Below are 27546 nucleotides of genomic sequence, written 5' to 3' on the forward strand. Positions count from 1 at the left end.
ATAAATTACATGAAGATGTACAAAGACTTACATAATAAATAAGTACTTCTAAAACTTACCATATATAACACCCTATTTTAAACAATAATCTATTCTAAACAATGATGTACAATGTTTGCCTCTCTAAATAAACATACAGATTCGTATAAAAAATACAGTTCGGTAGATCCACTATCATGCCAATTAGCGTTCAATATATTAATATGGATAAAGCTGAAGGTATAAGCCATAACTAGCAAATGACTGTAGTCCTGATAGAGGAAGACGAATTAGAGACGAATACGAATGCTATTTTCCCTTGAAATAAGGTTCCTTTTACTCCTTTACCTCTTGGCTTAAAACTGGTTATTGTGAGGGAGTATTTATACATTAACTCTATACAATTACCTATTATGACTTTGAATTCGATATTTAGTTTCTCCAGTCTTCTACCGACAGTATGAAAACGGTTATTCCCATTTTAATCTTTTGGCATTGTTCAGCATTGTTTTGCGAATTGTCAATTTACCAGATCGAGACATAATGTTAAAAGCATCCCTTGAAATTCAAAGAGTTTAAATTTTCTCTTTTAACTTTGTTTTCATGAATGGATATTTTTCCATTAAAAACAAGCAAACTCGTACACGCAAAATAGCATGATAGTATCGGGCGATTCAAGAAATGTATAGATTCTTACTATTTATTTCTAAGATATATTATTAATTTTTTCCGTAGTTTCACTCCTATATGCTCGCGTATCTTTATGCACTTTCGCATTTCATGAAAACACATATCTTTACAGAAGTCACAGGCCATGATGGACGACCTAAAGATAGAAGAGATAAAAATGGACTTGGATTAAGTAAGTATTAACAGTAACTAGTATATTATGCAATCTACATAGCGTTTGATCGTAATTGATTTTCTAATATTTAAAATATTGTGTGTGTATATATATATATATATATATATATATATATATATATATATATATATATATATATATATATATATATATATATATATATATATATATATATATATATATATATATATATATATATAATTTTTAGATGTTACCTCATTTTAAATTAAATTGTTATTAATTCTTCATATTATGTGGGTTGAATGTAAAAATGTGAGACAAGTATATCAGTTTTGCGATAGTGATTTTTTTATTTCTCTTCAGCGCAGAGGCATCTTTAATTTCAGATTGTTTGTAACCGACCCCTGCTTAAATTAGAATTGAAATAATCTGAGCATGATAACATTGCAACAAACCTTAAAACTATTTTTTAATTATGATAATTTTGTATGTTAAAAAATTTAAAGTAAAAGAAATAAAATATCATTACTTGAAAAAATGCAAAAAATGTATTCCAGTTAATCTGAAGTGACTACAGGACATCTACAATATGTATTGTTCTTATCACTGACAAATAAACTAATATTACGATTTTAATTCTTTTGAAAAGAATTTAATTCATGTTGGGTAGTTTTAAAAACCTTTTTTTTAACATGCAGATAAGAAAAAAATAGTATTAAAACCAGTTCGTATCTTTCATGGGGTTGGGAGAAGGGACATAGTCCCACCAAAATCTGACTACTAACACTTATTAGTACTTATATTATGGACTCTGAGGAAAAGGGTATGGTCATAACTACCAGAATATGTAACAGTAAATATTATATAATATGTAACAGAAAACAGTAAATATATCTACCAGTTAAATTTACTGTTTTCTGCCCAAACCAAAAAGACACCATGCATCGCATATTTTTTACACCAAAAGAAGCTCCGAAACTTTCACTGAAGCACTTCAGTAATATTTTTAGTTAAATTATTTATTAAACATAGTGGTATAATATGCAATAAAATTTTGCAAAAGAGGCACCATTTCATAATTTTATCATGAGACTGATCAAGAGCATATATTCGGCTAATTTTATGTTTGAGTAATGTATTTTTTACTAAATTTGTGATAATAGGAACTATAATTTTTAAAGCAAGTATTTTACGTAAACTGTTACCATATGAATTTATTATTACCAAATGATAGGTTTAAATACCGTATATTTTGGTTTTTTCAACAAAAAACGGTTTTTTCAACAAAAAATGTCATTACCGTACAGTACGATAATGTTACCAGTAGCTTTTTCCTCGCATAAAGAGGACTATTTATGATTTGTAAAAAGCACAGTAGTAGAAAACTTATAATAGTAAAAACTTTCCTTTTAATTTTAAAAAAATCCATTATTGGATTGGATTTAATAAATTTTTTTTTCTCATTTACGGGGGTACATTTAGCTCTATCCATAGATAGTTTTCTGAAGTTTATCCATAGATAGCTTTATCCATAGATAATTTAAATCTGTTCCAGTGCCAAAGCTAAGGTTTTAAAACATCAAAAATTTAAAAAATTTAAGTTTTTGGTGCATAATTTAACATTTATTTTGAGGCAGAGGCTTCTTTTCTCTATTAATGTTTATTAATTAATTTCAAATGTTTGTTCTTACAGAAACTAATTGCCAGGGTAAGTGATCACGAAAAAATATTTTTAAGACATTTTTTCATTAAAAAAACACATATTACAATTTTTAAATATGCACATCTTCATGATATAAATTGGAACTTTTATTAGAGCAAAGAAATAAGTTTGAAGTAAATATTTTGAAAAAATTAAATAATAATTAAAATATTATAATTTCAAGCTCTTGATATTTATGTAAATGTATGATCAATGTGTACTTTAAATACTTATTCTAAAATATAAATATAAAAAATAATTATATTTTTTTTAAAGTTTCCATTATAATTTTTTAAAATTATTGTTCATCAAGAGATTAGAAATCGTAAGAAATATTTTTTCCCCATTTTCTACATTTGCGCAAATAAATATAAAGTATTCTTCATAATAAATATTCTATATTCTTACTGTAAATATTTACTAATCTACATTTATAATTCTTACAGATGGAGCTCTAGTCGGTAAGTTATTACATGTACTTCCTTAAGCATTTAATTTTTTTCATTTTGGTGCTACTCAGCATTTTATTTAAATGAACCGTGGTGGGATTCCAAAAAATTAAAATTATTCTATCAACATTATTCCTGACAGTAAGTTTAAATTTTAAATATCTGCTAAAATATACTTTTCCTTAAAAACTTTTTTTTTAAATTCTTTGCTAATGCTTCAATTCTTAATGTGGATTATTGCTTTGATGACGATCATATTAGTATTTAATTATCGATTTATGAAATTCCTCTTTCAGTTATGACTAAAGAAGCTAAAAAAATAGTTATTTAGCATATTGTTTTAGAAATATGTTTAAATACAGTTACTTAATTTTCTAACAATAATTTTTTTCCTGATTTATATGCATGTTGCTTCAATATAAAAATGCTCTAAATTATTGAGAAATAATTTATTTAGAAATGAACAAGACTAAGTTAAAGAAACAAGCATATTCCTGCTCCTCTAAGCCAATTAAAAAGTTATAATTCAGAAGCATAGCCATTACGCAGAAGACCAACCAATCTTAATAACTTAACTTAAAATATATTATTTGAACCAAATGTTCAGGTATATTTAATAATATATATATATATATATATATATATATATATATATATATATATATATATATATATATATATATATATATATATATATATATATATATATATATATATATATATATATATATATAAACATTTCCCATTTATTTTTAGGAGTTGACCGAGGATGTAAGTTATAAATACTTTATTTCTAATGACTTTATTATAAGAACAAGTAAGAAAAAAATATTTTTTGAAGAAAAATATTTTAAAAAATTAAATGAATTAGTATTAATTTCAATACTCATCTTGTAGTAAGGAAATTCTTAGTTTTAAGCTCTAAAAGTTTTGAAATTGTATCTCGAATGTTAAGCAGATACGTTTACTTTATTAAATTTCGCAATATTGTATCGAAGATAGACAATATTGGCGATAGTAATCAATCCTGTTTATTTAAATAATACAATGTTAATTTTTGTAAGTTTTATTGAATAATTCAAACTCTACAACATTGCATTACACACCTGAAAGGAAGCATTGGAGATTGTCTAAAATATAATGAGTCTAAGATATAATATCTTACTATGGACTGAAGATGTGATGATGGTAACATATAGAAATTATCTTAAAAAGTGAAATGTGCATTATCCATTAAATAAAAGAAAATTTACTTTTTACAAATCTAGATCTTAGAAATTAACTTTGCATAGGAGTTTCCATAAAATTTAGTTGAGTATTACGAAAGTCTTAAAAATTTAATGATTTTGAAAAATTTAATTTTAAGTAGTTCTAACTATAGTATTAAAAAGTATAAAGTGAAAATATCTTTGTTTTATTTTAAATACAATGCAAATTATATTCTGTTACAGTGGAACGAGGCATTTCAGGTAAGAAATAATTTGCTTTATTAACTGAAAAGAATCTTTCATAACTCATTAGTTATTCTGCTCTTAACACTCCAGATTCTTACTGCCGACAAAGATGTTCAGTGCTATTTTTCCTGATAGATTTTTATTTAAGACATTTTTTAAATTAAAAATCGATATTTTACGCAAAAACAAAGATGTTTTTATTGATAAAATACATAATTAATATAATTTTATCTAACAGCGTTTTGTTTACATGTCAATAGCAACGAATTGAATGAATACCCAGATTTAGAAAATAATTCAGTTTGCGTATAGTCTGTCTGTACAGAAAACTCATAAACTTTGTAGTATCATACTAGAAATCACAATTATATTTATCTGAATCCAGGTTAAGAAAAATCTTCATTAAGTTATAAATATATCTCTGTTTCGTAATAGTAAATTTTGAGTTTTTTTTAGTTCATAATAAAAAAAAAGCTATCTCAGTAAAATGATTACATATTTAAAGATGGATCAGGAATTTTAGAATGACGAACTATAACTAATCGACCATACAAATAAATGAAACAAAAATTTCTAAAACATGAAATATTATTCATCAATTTCTTAACTAATTTTGAGTCGTTGCTATGGGAGATATAATACCGTGAAAACCTTATTCAACTTTAATAAAGGCAAAATTTACGTGACTTTCCAGTGAAAATGTTGCATATTATCGTAATTCAAGTTTAAAAGCAATTATTATCTTGATATTATACTTTAACTTAATCCTTATAAGGGATGCAACAGTTTTGAAGAACGATATTATAGTTCATCTTAGATTAAAATTTTCCGAGGTCTCATGCTTTTATTGCACTATATCTTTAATTCATTATTATAAATTCTGAAATTGTTTTATTGTGGCAGTATTTCAGAAATTTATTAAATTTTAAAATATTTTAAAATGATTTAAAGAAATCTTTCAAACTCTTTGAAATATGAAATCGGTAATATATTTTTTCATTTAATTATCATTTATATCATTGATATATTTTATCCTCGTTAATTAGTAAAATTATCAGTAATTAGTAAAGTAAGTATTAAATTAGTAAATCAGTAAATTAGTAAAGTTTTTAAAAGTAATCTTTACAAAAAAAGTTATAATAAGATCTTAAAAAGTGAAATAATTTGTGTTATTGATGTTTTATATACTGTAAGGTAAAATTTTCACAATTAACTAAATTTGGAAATAGAAGCAAAATAGATAGTAGAAAGATCAAAAATAAAACGATATAATCATGATAGATATATTTTGAGAGGGTTATTCGTCTTTTTCCAAGCCTTGATATTCAAATTACTAGTTTAAATGCTACACTATGCTCTAATATACAGGTAAATAAATCCAACATTATCATAGTGAAAATTCTAAAATTTTCATTATTTACTACTATTTGTAGCGTTTAATTATAAAAAAAATTTTGCTGTAGTAAAAAAAAATTTCCCCGCGATGCTTTCTGTAACGCTTTTTATAAAAACTTTCTATGCTCTTTTATTTATTGTTAAAATTGTTAATTTAGAAGATGTTTTTCCTATTTATAGGAATTACTAATAATGGTAAGTGGAAGTTTATTGATATATGTCCAAAATAATTCAAAACATATATTTAATCACCCTTAGCAGAAATTTGTTTACCGATATTTAGTATTTGAAATATGAATTGGAATATTGATATGAATTATTAATATTATTTTAGATGAATGCATCATTTTTAGTTTTCATGTCACGGTAGGCTAATGTTTAAATAAGTTAACTTTTGAGTTTATGAGTCCTTAATTGGCAATATTATTAACGCTTTTCCTCAAGCATTATTATAACGTTGAGATGTATATGGTCCCATAAGTTACTTTCATACTTTCATACTTTCCATAAGTTAACAATCATCGCTAGCTATGTATAACAATAAATTTCACATTTCATTCTAGATTCACTCCTGTTTTCTAAACATACTATATTTCTTTTAATAAAAAAATTTTAAAAAAAGTAAATGAGTGAGTTTAAGTATCACTTAGTTTATATAATGTTTACAATCATCACATTTAACTGGTGTGAAAATATGATGTTGTATCGTCTGCATGTATTATCTTTTTATTCTGAAAATGTTTTTATTCAGAAATTATTTATCTATACCCTTTATTCAATGACAAAATTCTTGTATGTACTATCCAGCTGAAGGCGTAATAAGCGGTAAGAAGATGTTTATTATGTTGCATATTTTTGTTATAGTAACAAGTAAAAGTTATAGTACCATTGAAACCTTTTGTAAATAAAGTTGTTTTGAGGATGGTTCATTTAAACAGACCGCATATCATTGCATATTCTTAAACAAAATTAACAAAATCAAATATCACTTTCAAAATACAAAAACGTTGATAGAAATAATCAAGCTATTTATATATCTATATAAAGTTTGAAATGTACGTAAAAAAAGCTGTCAAACTTTCAATAAGTATCATTAAGTGCAATGATTTTTTATTAAGTACAATCACTGTTAAATATTTTATCCTATTTGGATCGATTAATATAAATTATGAACAAAATTATTCATTTACGATCAGTTCTTAGTACTGCCTATTTCGATAAATAATGCCATAAGAAGAGGTTTCAAAGCAGATTAAACAAATGAGATCATAATAGTGACAATAAAATTTCAGATACTTAATGAAAATGTTCTGTATATTTGAACATTGTAATGAATTTCATTGAGTACAGGTATATACAGCGTAATTTAATAACAATTATGTTAGAAATATATTTCTTATAATTTCGCTCTATTTACCAAAATTTACAGTATATACATATCCAATATTTATAAATTCATGACATTTTCTTTGTCAAAAAATATCATCGCTCCTGCCTAAATTTCATTTTAACGGGCTTTAACGGAACCAGCAATATGAAAAAGCAAGATATTATGTAAAAGAACTTCATGATATTGACTTTCTGATAAATAAGCAATTGCAAGAAATAATAAAAACATCTGGAATGCACAAGATTTTAAAAATTAATAGATTCGTTAGATTTTGAAAAATTTGCCCTGAGAAACACTTAAAAGACTCTTTATAAATTATAATATAAGTATTCTACTGTACATGAATTTATTCGGTACAAACGGAAGTACTTATAAATATAAGACTGACTTAGCATAATCTTAAAAACAATTTTTTAATAATTCCATTTTGAAAATAAATATTTATATCTTTTTAGGAATCCTTAATTCAATATAATGTTGTTTGTGTTTATTTAATAATTAACTTAATTATGTAGCTAAGAAGATAAAAATTTTCTTTTGAATGAATGCTAATCTGAATATTTCTTTGTTGGCTTCAGATGTCACCTTACATGGAAGTAAGTTCATTTTAAAATTTTAAACATTCAAATTACAACTATATCTAATTATCTATGACGCAAAGTAAACTATTATTTGCATTTTGTAATTTGATACCTGCAAACAACGTCACGCCTTGGTCAACAAATCAGGTTCGACACGTAGACGTAGCATCGCTTACAGGTATACAAATAAATCTGAAGCTAAAGTTTATTCAGTTTTTTAATAAACCTAAGCCTTTAAATTGTAACAGTATACGCCATACACAACCATGGGATGATTATACGCAGCCATATGCGATTTGTTGTACATACCCAATTGTGATATTTAAATATTTTGTGTTCTATTTACCTTGTTTTTTTTGTGGAATTTAAGTTAATTATGAGAAAAGATAAAATTTTGTATTTAATGCATAAGCAGTTTTGTGTACTATATCTAAACATACTTTGCTTAATATTAGGCTTACAATTTTTTTAAAAATTATTATCAGTAATTAAAAATGGTAAATACATTTATAATATTAATAATTTCATTAAAGGAAAAGGCGCAAAAAATTACATTCTAAATGTAGGCAACTAGTTAGATAATCTGAAGAAATATTTATAAATAAATTCGGTGCAGTGGCATTAACTTTATTTCTAACTTTATTCTTTTTCTTTAGTGCTTCTATCTTATTTTAAATATAAAACTTATTATGATAACTGGCATGATGAGTGCCATACACAAAGTTAGAAATTTTTCGGAAAAAAAATGGTTAAATGGCAGTTTATTAAATTGTTATTTTACCTCGTTCATGCAAAACAGTCAATTAACCATAAATAAAAGGGTAATCAAACTGTTAACGGCGAGAAAAAATGCTTAATAACTGCTTCTTTCAATTAATACATATTTTAACCGAGAGGGTTAATGTGCCAGGACCAACATAAGTGGAGTTCGAATCCCTGAGTTGACACCACAATATTCTTCCATTCCCTTCAACACAAGAAGTGTTTCTTGTTTCCTGCACTCCCAATTTGTGTCCAACACTCTGAAGTGCACTTTATCTAACGAAAAGCCTAGATTTTTGTCCAGTTTAATTTCTTAAACGGTTTCAAAAACTTAAGGGTGGAAAATGCTCTTTACGGTAAATTTTATAGGTAATCGGATGGGCAGACTGTTGCTGATTATTTTATCCTAGTTTTAGAATGAAAATTCTAACAGTGTATGTATGCTTCTATATAATTTCACTTTAAATTACAAGATTTGAATTTGAGAAACTTGGTATTTAAAGCCATTGAGCTATAATCGAAAATTTTGATATATATTTTGTTTGCAAACACTTTATTTGTCTGGCACCATTAAAATAAATACTTAATTGAAATAGAAATGCACTAAAATATATAGCAGAACTTTCTCATTTATTCAAAAATAATTACAGTACTATTGTGACAATACTTACCTGAGTAAGTTATAAAATTATATAATTCCTTCCGTTATGGCACTTTATATCATCAGATTAACTCACTAGGCGTAGTTAATGGAAGGATAAAGGAAGAAAGTTCCTTACACGCTTAAAGATTAAAAAGTTATGGATACACTCGTAAATGCATAAAAAGAAAAATATTTCTCTACATAATTTCATTGAACTATCCAGCAGACACGTGGTCTTGGGACTGTACTTTTTGCAAATTTGTTAAAAACAATCAAACATATTAAAAATAATTGCTGTTTAGTATTTCCATAATATTTTTAATGGTTGTTTCTGTATACACTACCCTCACTACATGGGACTAGTGCGGATAAACTTGATATTTGTTAAGTAGTGAAGTGATGAAAAATCGCATACGCGTAAGAAGATGTAATTACTGGCGTAACTATTTCTTGTTTTAAAATTTGAGAAATGTCTTTTTGCCTGGAAAAAAGAGTCATGAATAGAAGAACAATGAGTTTTTTTTAAAATTGATTATTGTAATTTCCAAATCTATAAGCAACTTCTCTACCAAAAATTTTTGTTAAACAAATAAAAAAAATAGCAATTACAAAGTTGTGTCTCTCGCTATGCATTCAGTTTGTTGCTTTCTATTTCTTACCTAAAGCATAAAAGTTTTACTATCTCTAAAAATAACACGCTTGGCTTTGTTACGCGTTATTTATTTGAGGGACGATTAAGAATGCCTAATTCTATTGTCTAGGCAAGCACTGATCCAAAACTTTTATTTGCACATATTTTTTTTGAAAACAATTTAGTAAAGTTTGATAGATGGCTTGTCAGTACACAGATCTACGTAGTGAATTTATAATGCAACACAATGCAGCCAATTTTGTGCAAAAATTTATTTTATTATTTACAACATATTCGAAAAATGCCACGCCATAATTTGACATTAGCGAGTAAACCACAAAATATAAAAGTATTTTAATTTTTTCCTTCACAAAATTATTTTTTTTTCAAAGAAGAAAAACTTTTACTTAAAAGAAACTAAATTAAATAATACAGTGTAAATCTTACAGCAAAAAGTGCCTATATATTACTCAAATATGTAAATATCATTTATGATCTAACTTTTTGCCTCTTAAGAATGTCAGTTCATAAATTTTTATTTTTGTTGAGATTTCATATTTTTATGTGTATATGGTAAAATGTAGAGCTACTTTAGGCATATAATGTTTCAATAAATATCTTAAAAAAATATTTTCAACAGTTCTCTGCGTTTCCGCGTTAGCAGATTTTGTTACACAAAAAAAATAGTATTTTAAATAATTACTAAAATTCGTTTCGAAATTTTGAAAAATAAACTAATTTTGTAGTGCTATTCCATATATTATTCTACTATATTATTATTCAAAATTTAAAAAAAAATATATACAATATTGCATAGTGACAAAACTATTTTTACTCTGTTATAAACGAAGAAAATGAGTATTAAAATTATCTGATAAATACAAATGCAAAGCAAAAAAATATTGCAAATAAAATTTGCTAATATTTCATATTTAAAAATATAAATAACACAGCAATAACTTTTATTCGTAAAAACATATTCAGTTTTCTAGTAAATTCGTGTATTTTTCTAGATCTCTTGGGAGTCGCAGGTAAAAAAATAATAAATTGTATTTTTATGTTAATTCTATCTTTTTATTTTACTTTAAATTTATCTTCTTATTTTACTAAAATTTTTTAATGAAAAAAAATAACAAAATTACGCAAGTGATAATATTGGATCCCATTTTATAATTCTGATTGTCTGACTGCATTTTCGTTTTACTTATTCCATGATGCAAGGCTTTTTTGTTGTTGTTGCATAATTTAAATATAATTTTTTTTTTTACAAAATTTGCGTTAAAGGTTGTGGAGGCGGAGTTATCGACAGCCAACCTTCATCTATCAAAAGGTACCTCGTGATTGAATCAAGTTAGCATGTCTTATATACCAGTGAATTGATGTTTAATAATCGTAGTAGTAGTTACGCCGCAATGCTCCCCCACCAGAATTTTATCGGGGACAGAATTCGATGAACGGATCTCACTAGTTGCTGTACTTGTGAAAGACTGGGAGAACTGGTTTTTAAGGTCACCCTATTTTTGAGTGCTGGATGTGAGAGGTGTATTAACTTCACTGTCGTAGTCGCTCCTGTGTTACCATTAGCAGTCGAGCGTATGCAGGCAGACGTTGTGTTTAATCGAGACGAGACTGGGTAGCAGCAGCGAGAGGAGGTCGATTATGTCGCAGTCACAAGTAGCAAATCAACTGTTCAATGTGGATCATTAAACGAAGTACTGTCAAGATTTTTGAGAAGTGGGCGTTACTGAGTGATCCAATCACGTCCGGGTCACCAATGTGGGGGCGGAGTTATCGACAATGCCAACCTTCATGTATCAAAAGGTATCTCGTGATTGAATCAAGTTAGCTTGTCTTATATACCAGTGAATTGATGTTTAATAATCGTAGTGGTAGTTACACCATAATACTCCCCCATCAATGTGGGGGGCGGAGTTATCGACAATGCCAACCTTCACCTATCAAAAGGTGCTTCTTGATTGATGAAGGTTGGCATTCTCGATAATTCCGCCCCCACAGGGTGAATAAATTCGTTACTATCTTTACTTCTACAAATTTCCACAAATTTCGAATAGGAATTCAGACTAATTTTTTTTTTTTTAGGATTTTGTCAGTTGTAATTAAACCCTTTCGGAAATAAATATTTTCAGAAGTAATGAAGTACTAGAACGACATTTTCTTCCCTTTTGTGTATGCGAGGTAGTAAAGATATTACCCATCTATTGGAATAATTTTACTAGCTCACCTAAGCTTCTGGCTTGTAAATCTTATTGTAACTAACTGTTATTCGAGGTACCAACTTTTTATTTATTTCAAAATTCGGAGTTTTTCTTTTAAAATGAAAAAAAAAACAGCTTACTTAATGTTTATTTTAATGCCATTTAATATTTCATTTAAACCATGCGTTTGTCAGTCGCTAATAGAGTAACCATGATATGCTTTTAAAAAAAGCAATTCTCACTCTCGGAAGAACATCTAAAGGGTTACTCTCTATTTATGGAAAGCAAGATGAAATTTCCAAAACAATATAAATTATGTCTTACTGAAACGAAAAAGAAATTAAATTTAAAATGATATGAATTTAATTGTATATTATTTTATTAAAAGTTGCTGCAAAGTCACGTTGTTTGCTTAAAAAAATAATTTTGTGTATGTATTTTTCTGCAAGTGTGAAAAGTATTACAAAGTAGTAAAAAATAAAAGAAAAAGAAAGAGAGAAATGATGCATTTGCTTTTTTCCAACAATAATGCTGAAAAACATTTAAATTGGTGTCAGAATTTTTTCCTTTGAATACAATAACAAAATATGAGTCTATATAGGGCACCCATTTTTGTTAACTAAGAATTAGATTTTAAATTATTTTGCTAACTATTAAATAATAGAGTTAAAATTTTGATATTGATTTTTGTATGTGATTATTTTAATTAACAGGTGATGCTGTTGATCGTAAGTATAATATTACAAAAAAAATTATTTGCTCTTTTTCTTGAATAATTTTAAATTGATGTCAAATTATTTTATAGTTAAGTTTGTAGTTAAGAAAACAAGAAGAAAATAAAATTAGAAATTGTAGAAAGTACGGAGATTGAAAGTTGCAATAAAAAAATTCCATCTGAATTTGATTTTTTAATTATAGTTAATGATAAAATGTCGAGATTTTAGACTTTTGTATGAATTCGGATATTTTTTATTCGAAATTCCTAATTTTAAATGTGAATACAATGGAGCTTTAAACAATCAACTTAAAAAAAAAGTTAATATGGTAAAAAAAAAATTAAACAAAAAAATTAACAGGAGCAAATATGCATATACATATATATATATATATATATGAGGGCTGCTATTTATATTTCTGGCCTAATAATGAAAAAAAAAATATGTAGGATCGAAATTGGTTTTATTGTTTTTCAAAATATTCTCTATGATGATCAATACACTTTTGCATGCGTTTGAAGCAATTTTCAAAGCACTTTTTCCTGTCCGATTGAGGTAACTCCAAAACATGCGTTTTGAATGCATCAACCGCTTCTTCGGGGGTCGAAAATCGTTGTCCACGTAATTTATTTTTGATGTGTGGGAATAAGAAGAAGTCATTGGGTGCCAAATCAGGGCTGTACGGCGGATGACCCATCAGTTCGATCTTTCGCTCCGTCAGAAATGCCTTTGTTTGAGTCGATGTGTGAGTGCTCGCATTGCCATGATGAAGAATGATTCACCTGTTCTTCTGCTTTTTTCGAATTTCTCCGATGACTTCTGGGAAACAAATGGTCGTGTACCATTCAGAATTGACCACCCTGCTTTGCTCTAATGCCACTGTTGCCACATGACCGTTAATGACGAAGAAACACGCAATCATTTGTTTCGATGTGCTTCTTCCTCGAACAACTTTTGTAGGTTTTGCCTCGTCTTGGAAGACCCATACAGTTGATTGCTGTTTTGTTTCCGGCTCATATGCATAGATCCATGATTCGTCACCTGTGTAGATGTTATACACAGCCTTTGATGCACCTTGAACGTATTTTTCCAACACTTCCTTGCACCAATCGACACGAGCCTTTTTTTGAGCGTTTGTCAGATTAAGCGGGATCCAACGCGAACAAATTTTTTTTACGCTCAAATGTTCATGCAATATTTTATTGATGCTAGTCATACTAATGTCCAAAGACGCCTCTATCTCACGGTATATCACACGACGATCATGCTTAATCAGTTCACGCACAGCATCGATCTTTTCTGGCACAACAACGGATTTTGGACGACCTGCACGGGATTCGTCCTAGATGGAACATCGACCTCGATTAAATTCGTTATACGAATTTTTTACAGTGCTGTAGGATGGCGCTTTATCGCTGAATAAAGAATTAAGTTCATCGAAGCACTCTTGTCTTGACAATCCACGTCGAAAGTTATGAAAAATAATGGCACGAAAATGTTCACGATTCAATTCCACTTTTTGAAAGAAAAGAACTTTTCAATTTACTGTCAACAACACAAATGAAGCTACAATGGTAAATCGTCTGCTGAATTTATGTTTAAAAATATCAAACTTTCGATTAAAATCGTCTGCGGTTGCCTAGCAACACTGTTGCCAAGGCCAGAAATATAAATAGCAACCCTCGTATATATATATATATATATATATATATATATATATATATATATATATATATATATATATATATATATATATATATATATATATATATATATATATATATATATATATATATATATATATATATATATATATATATATATATATATATATATATATATATATATATATATATATATATATATATATATATATATATATATATATATATATATATATATATATATATATATATATATATATATATATATATATATATATATATATTCCCCCTTAATATATGTTTTAACCAAAACATATATTAAGGGGGAAATGGTGGTATATCTTGCAAAAAAATTTGAGAATTAGACTGGAGTTTGTGATGTGCATGAGATTAATTATTGATTATAATAACATATTTTAGATGTTGGACATGCTGGTAAGGTTTTTAAATTTTATATTTGAATGTATGCTATGTTACATATATTTCTACGAAAGCAACACTCAAGTTTCACCTTACATACTCTCATTGTTCAGAAAAATTATAAAAAGAGAAATTGCATAAACTGAGTAACGCTTAAAATATATTTTCTGTTGAAACATAAATCATTTATTATTCTGTTTCTGTATAAAGTAGTATTTGAAAATGTATTTTGCATTTAACGAGAAATTAAACTGCGTCTCAAAGTACGCTTTTTTTAAAGCCTTTTAAGACGCTAAAATTTGAATTTCATAAAATTTTCTTTGTCCAAAAAAAGCATGTTAAAGAAGTGTAAGATTTAAATAGTGTTACTTTAACTTTAATAAAAGCTATAGGTCCGGAATTTTGATGTATAAAGAATTTAAGAAAATTTTCAGAGTTGATATAACTTTAATACCAATGTAAATTATCATCCAAAATGAAAATAGGATTTGAATAATATATTTTGATTATTAGTAAATTTTTTCACTTGTACGATACTGTAAAGAACTCCCGATAAAATTACGATAAAATTATCGGAACTTAAGGTGTCGATACCTTTTAATCGTTTAATTCATTTTAACCGGAACATCTTTCGGAACAAGAAATGTGATAAACAGAAATTTTTTCATTAGTCATTACCGTAAAATCGTTAAATTACTCTATTTAAATACTTATTACTGTATAATATGCAACGGTAAAAGTAGACTTTACGGATAATGAGCCCAAAGTGCCGGTACTTTACTTCTAAATTTGATCGATACAGTAATTTACAGTGTACTTAAGAAATCTAAACAAAAGAAAAATCATCCAATGAAGTGTTTCTTGGCAAAACTATGTTTGAAAATGTACTCAACTTTCTTGTTCCCTTTCTTCATACAAACGCAATTTTGGTCAATGAAATGTATTTTTCATTTGCAAACATATTTTATGTTCCCTTTCATTTTAAAAATGCATATTTCAATGTTATTTCAGCTCAAGGCTTAATTGACAGTAAGTAATATTTTAGTATTTAATGTTTCAACAAAATTTAACTTTCATTTGCATAAGGCAATGTTTCAAAATGTGAAAGAAGAGTTACATATCCATTGATGAATTAATATCATTTTATCCATAACATAGTATTTGTGTATTGAATGTATTTAAATGTATTAAATAAATTAAAATGGAATTACTTAATTGAAACTAACATTTACCAATAAAAATTTTAGTAGACTAGACAAGTACTTTTTCTTTTATGAAAGTCAATTGATTCTTAATTAATATTATTAAACATTAAACCAGGGAGAAAATTTGCGAAATGTCGCTTATGTTTAAAATTGTTTTTTCTTTAAATGCAAATTTTTATATTTTGTTAAGATTTGGTCAAAAAATATAATGAATTGTTTAATTTAATTATTTCACTCATTCAAATTTTTGTACAAAATTTGTGAAATATTAACATTTTTCATAAAAAGTTAACTATAATTACTTACTTTTTTTATTTCAAATTCTGCCAATAAGCTCTAATTCCTTTTTCTAAGATAAATTAAGCATTAAAACGCACTTCATTACAAATTGCTGTCATAAATGTTGTTTTCAATTTTTAAATAAACTTTCGTAACGTATATGGTGTATTATTAATATTCTTGTATATTTTCTTGCAAATATCAGATGTGGATCATGGGCGTAAGTATTCTCCTTATATTAAATATTTCATTTCAGACTCCCGCAATAGAATGAGGCAGAAGAAAAAATAATTCTCCCCCGTTCAAGAAAAAAGAAAGGAAAAGAATATGAAAGATCTTTTTAATTTAATTAGCATTTTATAAATTGTGCTGGGATTTTTTTTTTTTTGCATGAAATATTTCATCAGATGCTTGATACTTTCGTGTCACTGATTTTAAGTTTGCAATGTTTTTTCCTCTCCATGTTAAGAGTTTTATTTTTTAAAGTTAAATTTTTAGTCTATTTTTTTTCCGTCGACGCGTGCCAGTTTAAAATTGTTATGTAGAACAGAGCATCACGAAAATGCTACGACAAATAAAGTGAGTAAGCCTTGAGTATCAGATTTAAAATGGCATAAGAAGCATGGTCAGGAAGGTCGTCAGATATCGTAAGAGGCACTTCCCTATTATGAACTGTTTCTATGCCTTTGAACTGGCCATTACAGTGAAGTATAATTGGAAAATTACGACATTCCTATTTACCTCAATTCTCCTGATTCAATTCCTCATTCCTCATCAACCTCAAATCCTCATTTAATACTTTAAAACATTCTTTAAATCGATTTCATTTTGCCATTACTCTGCAAATGTTTTTCAATAATCAGTTAAAGAAACTAACAATGTACCCGATATTTATTATGAATCTGTCTGCTTGATTAATAATGTAGTTCCAGTACTTAATATAAATTTTCTTGAGTAAACAATGCTGATCTAAGTGAAAGTATAAAAATACCATTTGTAAACCACCATTCACCAATATTTATTGTTAAATTTTACTTATTCTAGTTGGAAACGGAATAGATGGTAAGAACATTTTGATGCATTCTTTTTAGAATTTAAGTTACGAATAGATGTTATAAGCGGTTTGGAAGGCGGAGAAAGAACAGTTTGATCGATCTGCTTTCTTTATATTGCTTTTTTTATATTTTTCATTCTTTGCTTTCTTTATATTCTTTATAAGATTAGAGAACCTTTATTCCGCTGGATAAATTAAGTAAAATTTTTTAATTATAGTTTATTGACCATTACTGCCGGTGAAAAAATAAAGTTGAAAAAATAAAGATTATTACAGACCATAAAAGTGCAATTTTAAATTTAAATATCACCCAATCAAAGTGTTAGGCGAGGAATATGTATTCTGATTGGACAGCACTTTCTCCAATCGCACTTGCTTATCTTTTGAAATAACAACGTCTTCTGTTTAAACATAACCAGAAATCTCTCAGAATGGTTTGGACGTTATGAATAGGGTACGAATGCAATGATTTCTGCTCTTCCATCTTAATTGTGGTGCACCATTACTGTCAATGAATTATCATTAGAAACTAATGCGTAATCCAGAACTCCACATAATGTACAATAGCTTGTAGTAATTATTGCAGTAGCTGAAATTATATTTGACATAAAAATACACGAAAGAAAAAAAAACGAAATTGAATATTAATTACTGGTATTAAAACTGAGCAATATGTTATAAAATTACACTAAGAAGATTTTTTTATCTCTTAAATGTTAAGTTATACTAATGAAATTTATAAATTTATAAATATTATATGCTTTGAATGAACACAAATATTGAATAAATATTTCATTATTTATTACAGGAAATCAGATCATTTACTCGTTATTGAGAATTTACACTTAGTATGCCTCTCTATATTTACGTTGCATGATTATACGAAAACTATTTCGTCATAAACAAGGCGAATATGCATATTTTTGTTATTATTATTTTCTCCTAAACAAATCTCACGGCCAAACGGCAGAATTTTACATTTTTGTTTCTTCTTTTTTTTCAAATTTGTTGCAGGAATCCGCTCTTATCCGCTTACTGAAGCCTAGAAATTATTAAAGAGGCTTTGGATTTTAAAATCTTTAAATATTTTAATTCTGCGATGCATAATATCATATTTGCAATAATAAAAATTTAAGAAAATGCAATAACTGGTTGCAAAAGCACATATTTCAGAATTTCTATATTACAGTCATGTTAAGTAGATGTGCATTAGTTATTATTTGATTATTTAAAAATGGTAGATTGAATACAGATACATTTAATTATTTTAATAATATAATAATTTAAAATACTCTGTTATTGCTTGCACATACAAATTTAGCAAATGTAAAATAGAAAATGATTATTTTCAGATCTTGCTTGTGGAAGTAATTATTTATGCATTATATTTATTTTTTTAGCTATTTTTTCCTATAAATTTAAAAAAATGTTTTTCAATTCTCTCTTTTCAAGTAATTTTGTGTTAAGTTTTTTTAAAAAGTGAAATAAAAGCTACAATCTTTTGATCTATGAGGTGGAATAACTAGCTAAATTGGCAAAAATTACCAAAGTACGTTAGAAAATTTAGCATGTGTATTCCGTTTATAAATAAGTTTCACATGAAAGTGCACTTTTTTGTTAAAAACGTCCATCGTTTTTAGAAAATTGAACTGCATTAAAATTTAAATATATTATAAATATATTAAAATGCTTTCATTATTCTTTTTAAAATTAAATCTTCATTGAATATTTTTATTTGTTTATTGTTTTGAATAAAATAATCGCATGCTTTCAGTTTCGATATCGATCGAAACTTTTCTCTACAGATTTTGACTTCTTAATTAAAATAATTATTTTAAAAATATAGCCATACATAAGAATAGTGAGATAGTTTATTTTAAACCTGATAGAATTACTTTTTAGTTATTCCCGAATAATTCTTACGATATGTAAACTACAGAATGATTAAGAAATGTAAATTCCAGTTGTATCAAAAATACCTGCAGCATACGAGATTTCCGGTTCGAAGCTAACGATGAATGAATATTTAACATACTTTCTATTTTTCTTATAATAATTTATCTACTAAAATAAAAAAAAGTAACACAATAGAAATTTTAAAATTTTAAAATTGCCAAAACTTGCCAAATCATTTTATTGAAATGCTAAAAACAACTGTCTTTATACAACAAACAACTGTCATTTTGTAAAGTATCTTGACAATAATACCATTAATAAGGGATTGGAAAACATAATTATAGATTACAAAGAATTGTCAATTAAAGGTAAACAATAAGCTACTATTGCAACTAACTATATGAAGAAAAAAAATATGAATATTAAACTGGAATTGTTAAGTTCAAATTGAAAAGATGACAGATTTTATCTACATCTCAAAAACCAACTTTTGTTGCAATATTTCTTTTCAAAGCTGCATATTTAAAAAAAACAGCTTAGATGAAAAAAGCTCTCTTAGAAAAATATATTATCTATGAGACCTGAATTCAAAATATTGTGAGCTATAAATTTTGCATTTAGCTTTCTTAACTACTTTTCTTGTAGTAAATAAAGTCATGTCTAGAAGAATCGGAAGGCTTTTTCAAATTCTGATAATTCAAAAATATTATGGGGGAAAAATAAAAGTCTATAAACTCAGTTTCAAAACTAAATAAAGGAAAGTAACCTAATATAATTAGCAAAGATTGTTTAGTTTTTAATTCTTTAAATCAATTTATTTATTTTTCTATTTTAAAAACATTTCTTCTTTAATTTTTTTATATTATTGCTACAAATAATGATACTAGATATTGTGTCAGGAGGGTAATGAGGCCTTAACGTACCTTTTCAACTGGCTCATAATAAGTTGAAAATTCGCTCAATAAATCGAGAATGCTGTTAATTTGTTTTAGTTGTTAGTAATGATATGATTTTTTTTAAAATAATTTTTCTTTTCTTTTAACATTTCCTCATAGTTGGAAAAGATGCTGACGGTAAGTTTCTAAATTACCTTTTTTATTAATCACTATGGTTAAAGTAATACATTAATATCGCGAACTAAAGCTTGGTTAAACACCAGTTTTTTATACATAATTTATCTTTCCATTTCAACTTATTGCAGAAATTTGGATATAATATTATTTATTGAATTATGTTAGGTATTAAACTAATCATCTAAGTGGTTTAATCATGTACAATTATCAAATGGTTAACCATCTAATGGTTTATACTTTTATTTGAAAATCCTTTACAGTATCTAAAATTTTTAATTGATAAATTAACTCTTTCCCAATACTTTTTTATGCACACATGAAATTTTTTATAAAAATAATTGTATTGATTCAATAAATTTAAATCAAAAATCTTTGCACATATTTTTTCAGAGATTGCTGAAGGAGGTAAATAAATTGGAAGATTTAATGTAAAATTTTTCATTCATATTTAATTGTAATTTTATCTAATACGTTTTAAAACATATCACTTCATGCTTAAATTGCAAATTAGATCAAATTACATAATAAAATACGTTGCTGTTTTTTTGCAGTCCAAACTGGTAATTATATTTCATATTATTCACATCATTATATTGCTGAATATATCTCTCCTTTCCCTGTCTCTCTCTTTATATATATATATATATATATATATATATATATATATATATATATATATATATATATATATATATATATATATATATATATATATATATATATATATATATTAATGCATTATACTTTATACGAAACATAAATGTTTGCTTGCTACTTTGAACTTATAATTACATTTTTGCTATATTTTTATATCAGGTGGTGAGTATATCTCAGATGTTTATTGTAAAAGAATTTTCTATTTATAGTTCCTGATATTGTTGTACTGATCTAAATATATATATACAGATATATTTGTAAATAAAATGTTGTCTATACTTTTGCTTCTTTAGATATCCTTGGTGGACGTATGTGATTTTATGTATTAGAGATTTTTTAATTTAACTGCTTATTTAGGCCCTTTGTATAGTGTATCGTAATTTTGAACAAATAATTCTCTTTGCTTTTTTACAGTTGCCGACGTAGCTGGTAGTAAGTATTTTCGATTATTTTCTACAATTTCCTAATTAACTCTCAAATTTTCTAGATTTTGATTTTGTTTAATATACAATTAGAAAATATAATTAAAAATAAACTCTTTTTAAGTAGGAATACCATTTCAGTTGGAAGAAAAATAAAAAAAAGTATATTTCATATTTAAATACTGAAATTGAATGTTTAACTTTTTGTTCAATTTTGTTTGTTTTGTTTAGTTTTAATATCAGAAAAATTACTTTATTTCTAGAATGATAACCGTGGCAAAATAGCAATTATTAAAATGTCAGTACTTCACAAAATCTTAAACATTTGCATAATCCATAAATTGTCGTTAGTTTTGTCAGGTTTGTATTATAAATGCATCAAATTAAAAAAGAGAATATAGTAATTATCATACTCCATCTTGGGATATGCTATTTTCTGAAGTTTGAACCTAGAAGTTTAAAATTTTCTCATGAATAAAACGCTTAGTATCAAACTTTTCTCTAAATAAAAACCTAGAAACCATGACAAAATTAAACATCAGTCATATAGCCAAAAAATATCTGGTAAATTTACCATACTGTTGGTTAAAGATATTTTTAGTAAAATATACCTTAATTATAAATATAAAAAAAAAATATGGTATTAAAATATTTGGCAATGTTTCCATTTGTATAGTAACTCTTTATCCAAAATTAAAAATAACAAAATTTGCGTTTTCAAACCTTTAAAAGACATTTAATTAATTATAGTTATTAAAACCGCATATTTAGTAAAAAAATGCTCAAAAGCGAATATAATCGAATAAATAGTTTTTTCGCCATGCTCTAAGATGTCATAATAACACAGCCGAATTTCACCACATTTTCCAAATTTTGTTACATATTATAAAATCATGTTTGTTAGTTTTACCAAATTCATTAACATAGCTCTTTTTTTAAAAATTACCCTTCTGTTTGGCGTTCCCCTACAGCCCAAAACACTGTAAAGTTTACCATACTGTGGCAGTTTTGATCAGATACTTAATGCAAAATAAATTTTTAATTAGCTTTAAGTGTTACGTCGATAGATCTTCTTTAAGGGCAATATTCCGTTAAACTCCAAATAGATATATAAGTATTTACCTTTTTAGAGTTTCTCTATATATTTTGAAAATTAGTAATAATGACATTTCTGGGAGTTTTTTAACTAAATTTTTTAATTAATATGAAAGGTATGGCAAATGTTTTGATTTTAATTTATGTCGTCGTAATTTCCTATTATTATGTTTAGAAAACTATCTTTTTTGATGAATTTGACACAATAATATTATAATATATTTGAATACAAACAAATATAAATTCGTAAGATAGCAAGTTTAAATAAAACACGCAAACTATATTAAATTGATATTAATAAGTGCAGTGATATTATTTAATATATAAGGATATATTATAACAGGGAATATTATGATATATGAAAGTTAAGTCCCTACGTTTTGAGAATTTTGCCTTCTTTTAGAAATCTAAAATTACAATTGGAAAAAAATATGCTTCTAATTCCATACATGGTATATCTTGGGAAGAACAATTTTTGTCATTTTAACTGCAAAAAACTGTCATCTAAATGATATAAAGTTACATAAAATATAATTTTTACAGCGACAGTAACAAGTGGTAAGTAAAATTATTAGTCTGTTATTTGAAAGTTTTTTTTTAATTCTTGTACTTTAAGTTGGTTTAAATTTGAATTATAGAATTTTGATATTAAAAACACGTTACTTTCAGTATATATTTGATTACTAAATCATTTATATTTCCAAGATGTATTTCTAGAAAAATACATATTTTTAACAGTATTTAAGTTTAACTCAAATTTATTTTTTTTAAATAAATAAGCAAATAAATAAATTGAACTGCAAACGATTTCTTAAATCATTTTAAAAAAGTAATTCCCATATACTTAATCAATTTAATTTTGAATACTTTAAACAATTCTATTTCATGAAAAATTTCTTATTTTTACATTTAAGCAGATTTACTTTTTAATAAAAGCTTGCAGTATCAAAAGCAGAATTTTTTGTTTATAAATCAAGTAAAAGGGATACATACTCATGCATTTAAAGTTTTGCGAAGATGCCGGTCGACTGTATGGTGGTCAGGAAACTGACCTCGAGATCTAGCACTCGAATCCTTGATAACGCATTGATGTTCCTTTCTCCTATTCACATAACTATTTGTTCTTCTTAATGTGGGAGCAACATGGGCCCACCGAATGTGGTGCCCATGTGAGAGAGAGAGTGCTCAACAAATCTATCCTTCTTATACCCGAATGACGAAAGTCAATATCCGGGTGGTCTTTGGAATAAAAAAAAAGTTTTTTCGAAGATTAACAATGATGTTTTGGCAGGAAATTAAAAATAATAATTTTTTTTCTCCATATTAAGTTGGTTTTTCGAAATTAGAATTATAATTTCTTTTCTCACTTTCAGTTGCAGATACACTCGGTGGTAAGTATGAAAAAACTAAAATTTGGTATTTTAAAATTTAAATAAAATTTAAAAAGTAAGGAAAACAATGGGAAATGAATAACTTTATTTAAAAAAAGAAATTACAGGTCTTCTTAAAAACCTAGTTCAACAACCCATTTTCAACAACCTCTTTTGCTAATGTTTTGCTTGGGATAGTTTGTTGTGTTGAATAAGAATTCAACGTAATTATTTGAGATAAAAAAAAAATTGCAAAATTTTAAAATTTTATATGTTCACAATTTTAAAAATTTTAAAACGAATTCTCTTAGACTGAATGTAAAGATTTTGATATCAAATTACTGTAAAAAGTAAAAAACACCTTCAAGGCAGCATCCGTACACTAAGAAAAAGTCCGGTAAAAAATCCGTACTGTATGGTAACGACATTTCTGCTAAAAAAACTTTGTTTAGGGTAATAGAGCAAAAATATAAGGTCATTAAATAATCCATTTTGTATTTTTTTCGTTCACTTAGTAACAATTTACAGGAAATTCAGGTTTTCATACTTATAATGCTTATAAACGCACATTTATTAAAAAATACAAACCTGAAAAGTAAATTTAACCGAATAAATGGCTTTCATGACATGCTCTAAGCTATCATAAAAAATTGCCGAGCTTTACCACACTTACCAAATTTAATCACATATTATAAAAAAGCACCACCAAAATCAATTCTAAAGCACATCTGAAAATTATGAAGATTTTTGGTATTTTCATAGCGTTAGAAAAATTAAAATTTTACCTGTAATTGACTGAAAGTTTTAACCATAAATTTTTTTCTCAGCGTAAGTTTATTTTAAACATAAAACTTTATACCATAGTCTTTACAGTAGTATTTATTTAATCACATTGATTGAGGGATTTAAAAGTAACTATTACTATAAAAATCATGATATATCAGTTTTTTGGTTTCGTAAGAATTTACAATAAAAATTAGTTTCACGATAAAAAAAATATTTGCAAACGTAGCTTTTACTATAGTTTGATATGGTTTCTAAATAGAATCTTTTGATTAAAGTAAAATACCAAGATACATATTTTTTTCCATCTTAAACAGTGAAGGAATGAGTTAGGAATTTAAGTTAAGGCATTTGATTTGATCAGAAGTAATTAAAATAAGTAAATTAATAAAAATTTTTCTAACGACTTAAATTTGCCTTCAGCATAATTATCAATTAACATTGACTCTGCTCAACAGAAGAGTAATACTGTAAAATTTTTATTATATTGCTAATTTTATATCGCACATAATGTAATAATATTATAATTAAACTTACAATTAACTTATAATGAACTGATAATGAATACTTACTTGAACTTGCCAAAATCATGTTATATTTTAGTGTGTCATATTTTATGAATTTTATAATTTTTTCACAAAATTGAAATCTTAAGAATGTTAATAGAATAAAAGAAATTACAGAAAAGTAGAAAATTGCTACATTTTAAAAGAAAATTAAATTATGGTACTTCTAAATGATCAAATATTTTTTTTAACGTTTTCCATTTTTTATTACAGCTCTTGCTGACGGCGGTAAGTAATTGCTAAATCGAATTGCAGACATTATCTTTCTCTTTTAATTAATTATTTTTCTAAAAACTAGAGAAAATACTCATAATTACTTCATAAGAAAATTTGTCATGAAAATGTCATTTAATGAAAGAGAAGATTTAAAAAACACCTTGAATGAGAATCACTTTCAACATTTATTGTTTTATATACAGTTTTAAAATAAAAAGCTGTCAAATCACCAAATAGAATAGCGCTTCCGAATTTTGACAGTTTACCTTTCTTTTAATTTTATTTACATTTTTATTACAATATTTGAATTTTTAGCAAACAAAGACATTTTCAAAATTTTTGACATCTGCTCTGCACTTAAATTTGCATCCTAATCCAAAGTCTTATATAATATAATGACAATCTCGAGGTACAAAGAATGAAATGAAAAACAAAATTATTCAACACACCTTGTTACATTTGATTTCTAATTTCAGAGTGAGAAATTATTTAGCTCCTACACCATTTGGACATTTTTATTTATTTAAAACGTATTCTTATGTTTCATTTGAATTTTATAAAATTAGTATATCTTAAAATAATAAAAAAATTCAAAAAAATGTAAAATTTCCAATACATAATAATATTCAGATTGAAAGCTGATTAAATAAATTGAAACTAGATATAAATAAAAAAAAATTTATTTCATAAAATCAATGGAGTACGTTTTCATACACATTTCGATTTTAGATTTGATTTTGATTGAATACATAAGCGTACCTAACAAACGTCGTTTTTGAAAAGTTACACAAAAAAAGATTTTAATTAATACGAAAATGTAAAAAAAATATTTCTTTTAACCATTTAATTAACTATTTTTTTCATATTTTACAGCCGTCGGAGGAGTTGATGGTAAGTATTTTTAAATTTAAAGTATTTTCCATGCTTAGGAATTTAAAAGCTCTATAATAGAAAACTTAAAATTTTACTTCTCAAATCTTTTTACTCCTAAAATAAATGACTATATAAGGAATGAGTTTGTTTTCCAAAGACTGTTAGTTTTATGAATTGCGGACGTAGAACTTGATAATCACATAAATATAATTACTTAAATTTTATTATTATTAATAATATTTTTCAAATAATTCGTAAATACAGCAATTTAATTCAAATCATTTTCAATTCTAGATGTTTTAGACCAAGGTAAGTTTCAAAGGTTGATAATGAGCATAACTTTATAACAATGAATTGTATCTGTACTAAGAAAACATAAGCAACTCAGTAAACAGTTTTCAATATTTCCAACTGGAAGGAAATCTTAATATGTTTTTTTTACGTTTAGAACGAGACAAAAATGTTGTTAGGAATTTGCATTCGAAAACTTACTTAAAATATTTACCGTTTTAACAAATTTGCCTATTTCGCTTCGATCGTTTCGTTTCGTTCTAAAAACACACGTTGAGAAAAAATGTTGTATTGGGCAAATGTTTATGTGCACGTACAGTTTTCGTGAATTACTCTGAAACAAGTTTCACCCAAAAACACGTAACTGGAGTAAAGCTATGTTTGATGAGTTCCATAAATCAGAAAAACTTTTTATTTCAAAACTGTTCTTAAAGAAAAATAAAAATTTTTGCCGAACTAAACGATATTCTTATTATATCAATATTCTTTTAAATGATCATCTTGTAGTACTGTGACATATAAACAAGGTGAGTAAAAAGTAAGATAGAACAATTTATAATGCAACACTTTTAATGGTTTAAATAAAGAGTTATGTATGTAACTATCACATAGGAAAGAAAGAAGAAATGAGAGAAGAGGTGTGTTACTATGATAAGAAAAGGAGCAAAAAAGAGAAAAAAGCTCATGTGTTGATATTAAGGGTGATATTGAGAACAACTTTATAACAATGAATTGTATCTGTATTAAGAAAACGTAAACAACTCAGTGAACAGTTTTCAATATTTCCAACTTGAAGTAAATTTTAATACATTTTTTTACGTTTACAATGACATAAAAATGTTTTTAGGATTATGCATTCGTAAACTTACTTACAATACTTACCTTTCACCGTTTTTTAAAAAAAAATTACCTATTTTGTTTCGATAATTTCGTTTTAT

General features: G+C 26.0%; 1 protein-coding gene across 1 annotated transcript in view; it reads left to right on the plus strand.

Moving 5' to 3' along the window:
- Positions 1-203: 203 nt before the first annotated feature.
- The window catches only part of LOC107438688 (uncharacterized), a 29924-nt gene continuing 2581 nt past the window's right edge, over positions 204-27546 (plus strand). The window contains exons 1-26 of the mRNA XM_087168757.1: positions 204-219; positions 782-841; positions 2499-2513; positions 2954-2968; positions 3713-3727; positions 4408-4425; positions 5986-6000; positions 6613-6630; positions 7774-7791; positions 10826-10843; positions 12742-12756; positions 14829-14843; positions 15840-15857; positions 16518-16532; positions 17357-17374; positions 18719-18733; positions 20318-20335; positions 20726-20740; positions 20887-20897; positions 21285-21300; positions 21407-21424; positions 23053-23067; positions 23883-23900; positions 25442-25456; positions 26318-26335; positions 26612-26626. Of these exons, the coding sequence (XP_087024883.1) occupies positions 204-219; positions 782-841; positions 2499-2513; positions 2954-2968; positions 3713-3727; positions 4408-4425; positions 5986-6000; positions 6613-6630; positions 7774-7791; positions 10826-10843; positions 12742-12756; positions 14829-14843; positions 15840-15857; positions 16518-16532; positions 17357-17374; positions 18719-18733; positions 20318-20335; positions 20726-20740; positions 20887-20897; positions 21285-21300; positions 21407-21424; positions 23053-23067; positions 23883-23900; positions 25442-25456; positions 26318-26335; positions 26612-26626 (463 nt within the window). The remainder of the gene's footprint in view (positions 220-781; positions 842-2498; positions 2514-2953; positions 2969-3712; positions 3728-4407; positions 4426-5985; positions 6001-6612; positions 6631-7773; positions 7792-10825; positions 10844-12741; positions 12757-14828; positions 14844-15839; positions 15858-16517; positions 16533-17356; positions 17375-18718; positions 18734-20317; positions 20336-20725; positions 20741-20886; positions 20898-21284; positions 21301-21406; positions 21425-23052; positions 23068-23882; positions 23901-25441; positions 25457-26317; positions 26336-26611; positions 26627-27546) is intronic.

Source organism: Parasteatoda tepidariorum, chromosome 7 (genome assembly GCF_982258835.1).
Source record: "Parasteatoda tepidariorum strain Cologne lab strain chromosome 7, Ptep-v5.0, whole genome shotgun sequence".
Classification (NCBI taxonomy): domain Eukaryota; kingdom Metazoa; phylum Arthropoda; class Arachnida; order Araneae; family Theridiidae; genus Parasteatoda; species Parasteatoda tepidariorum.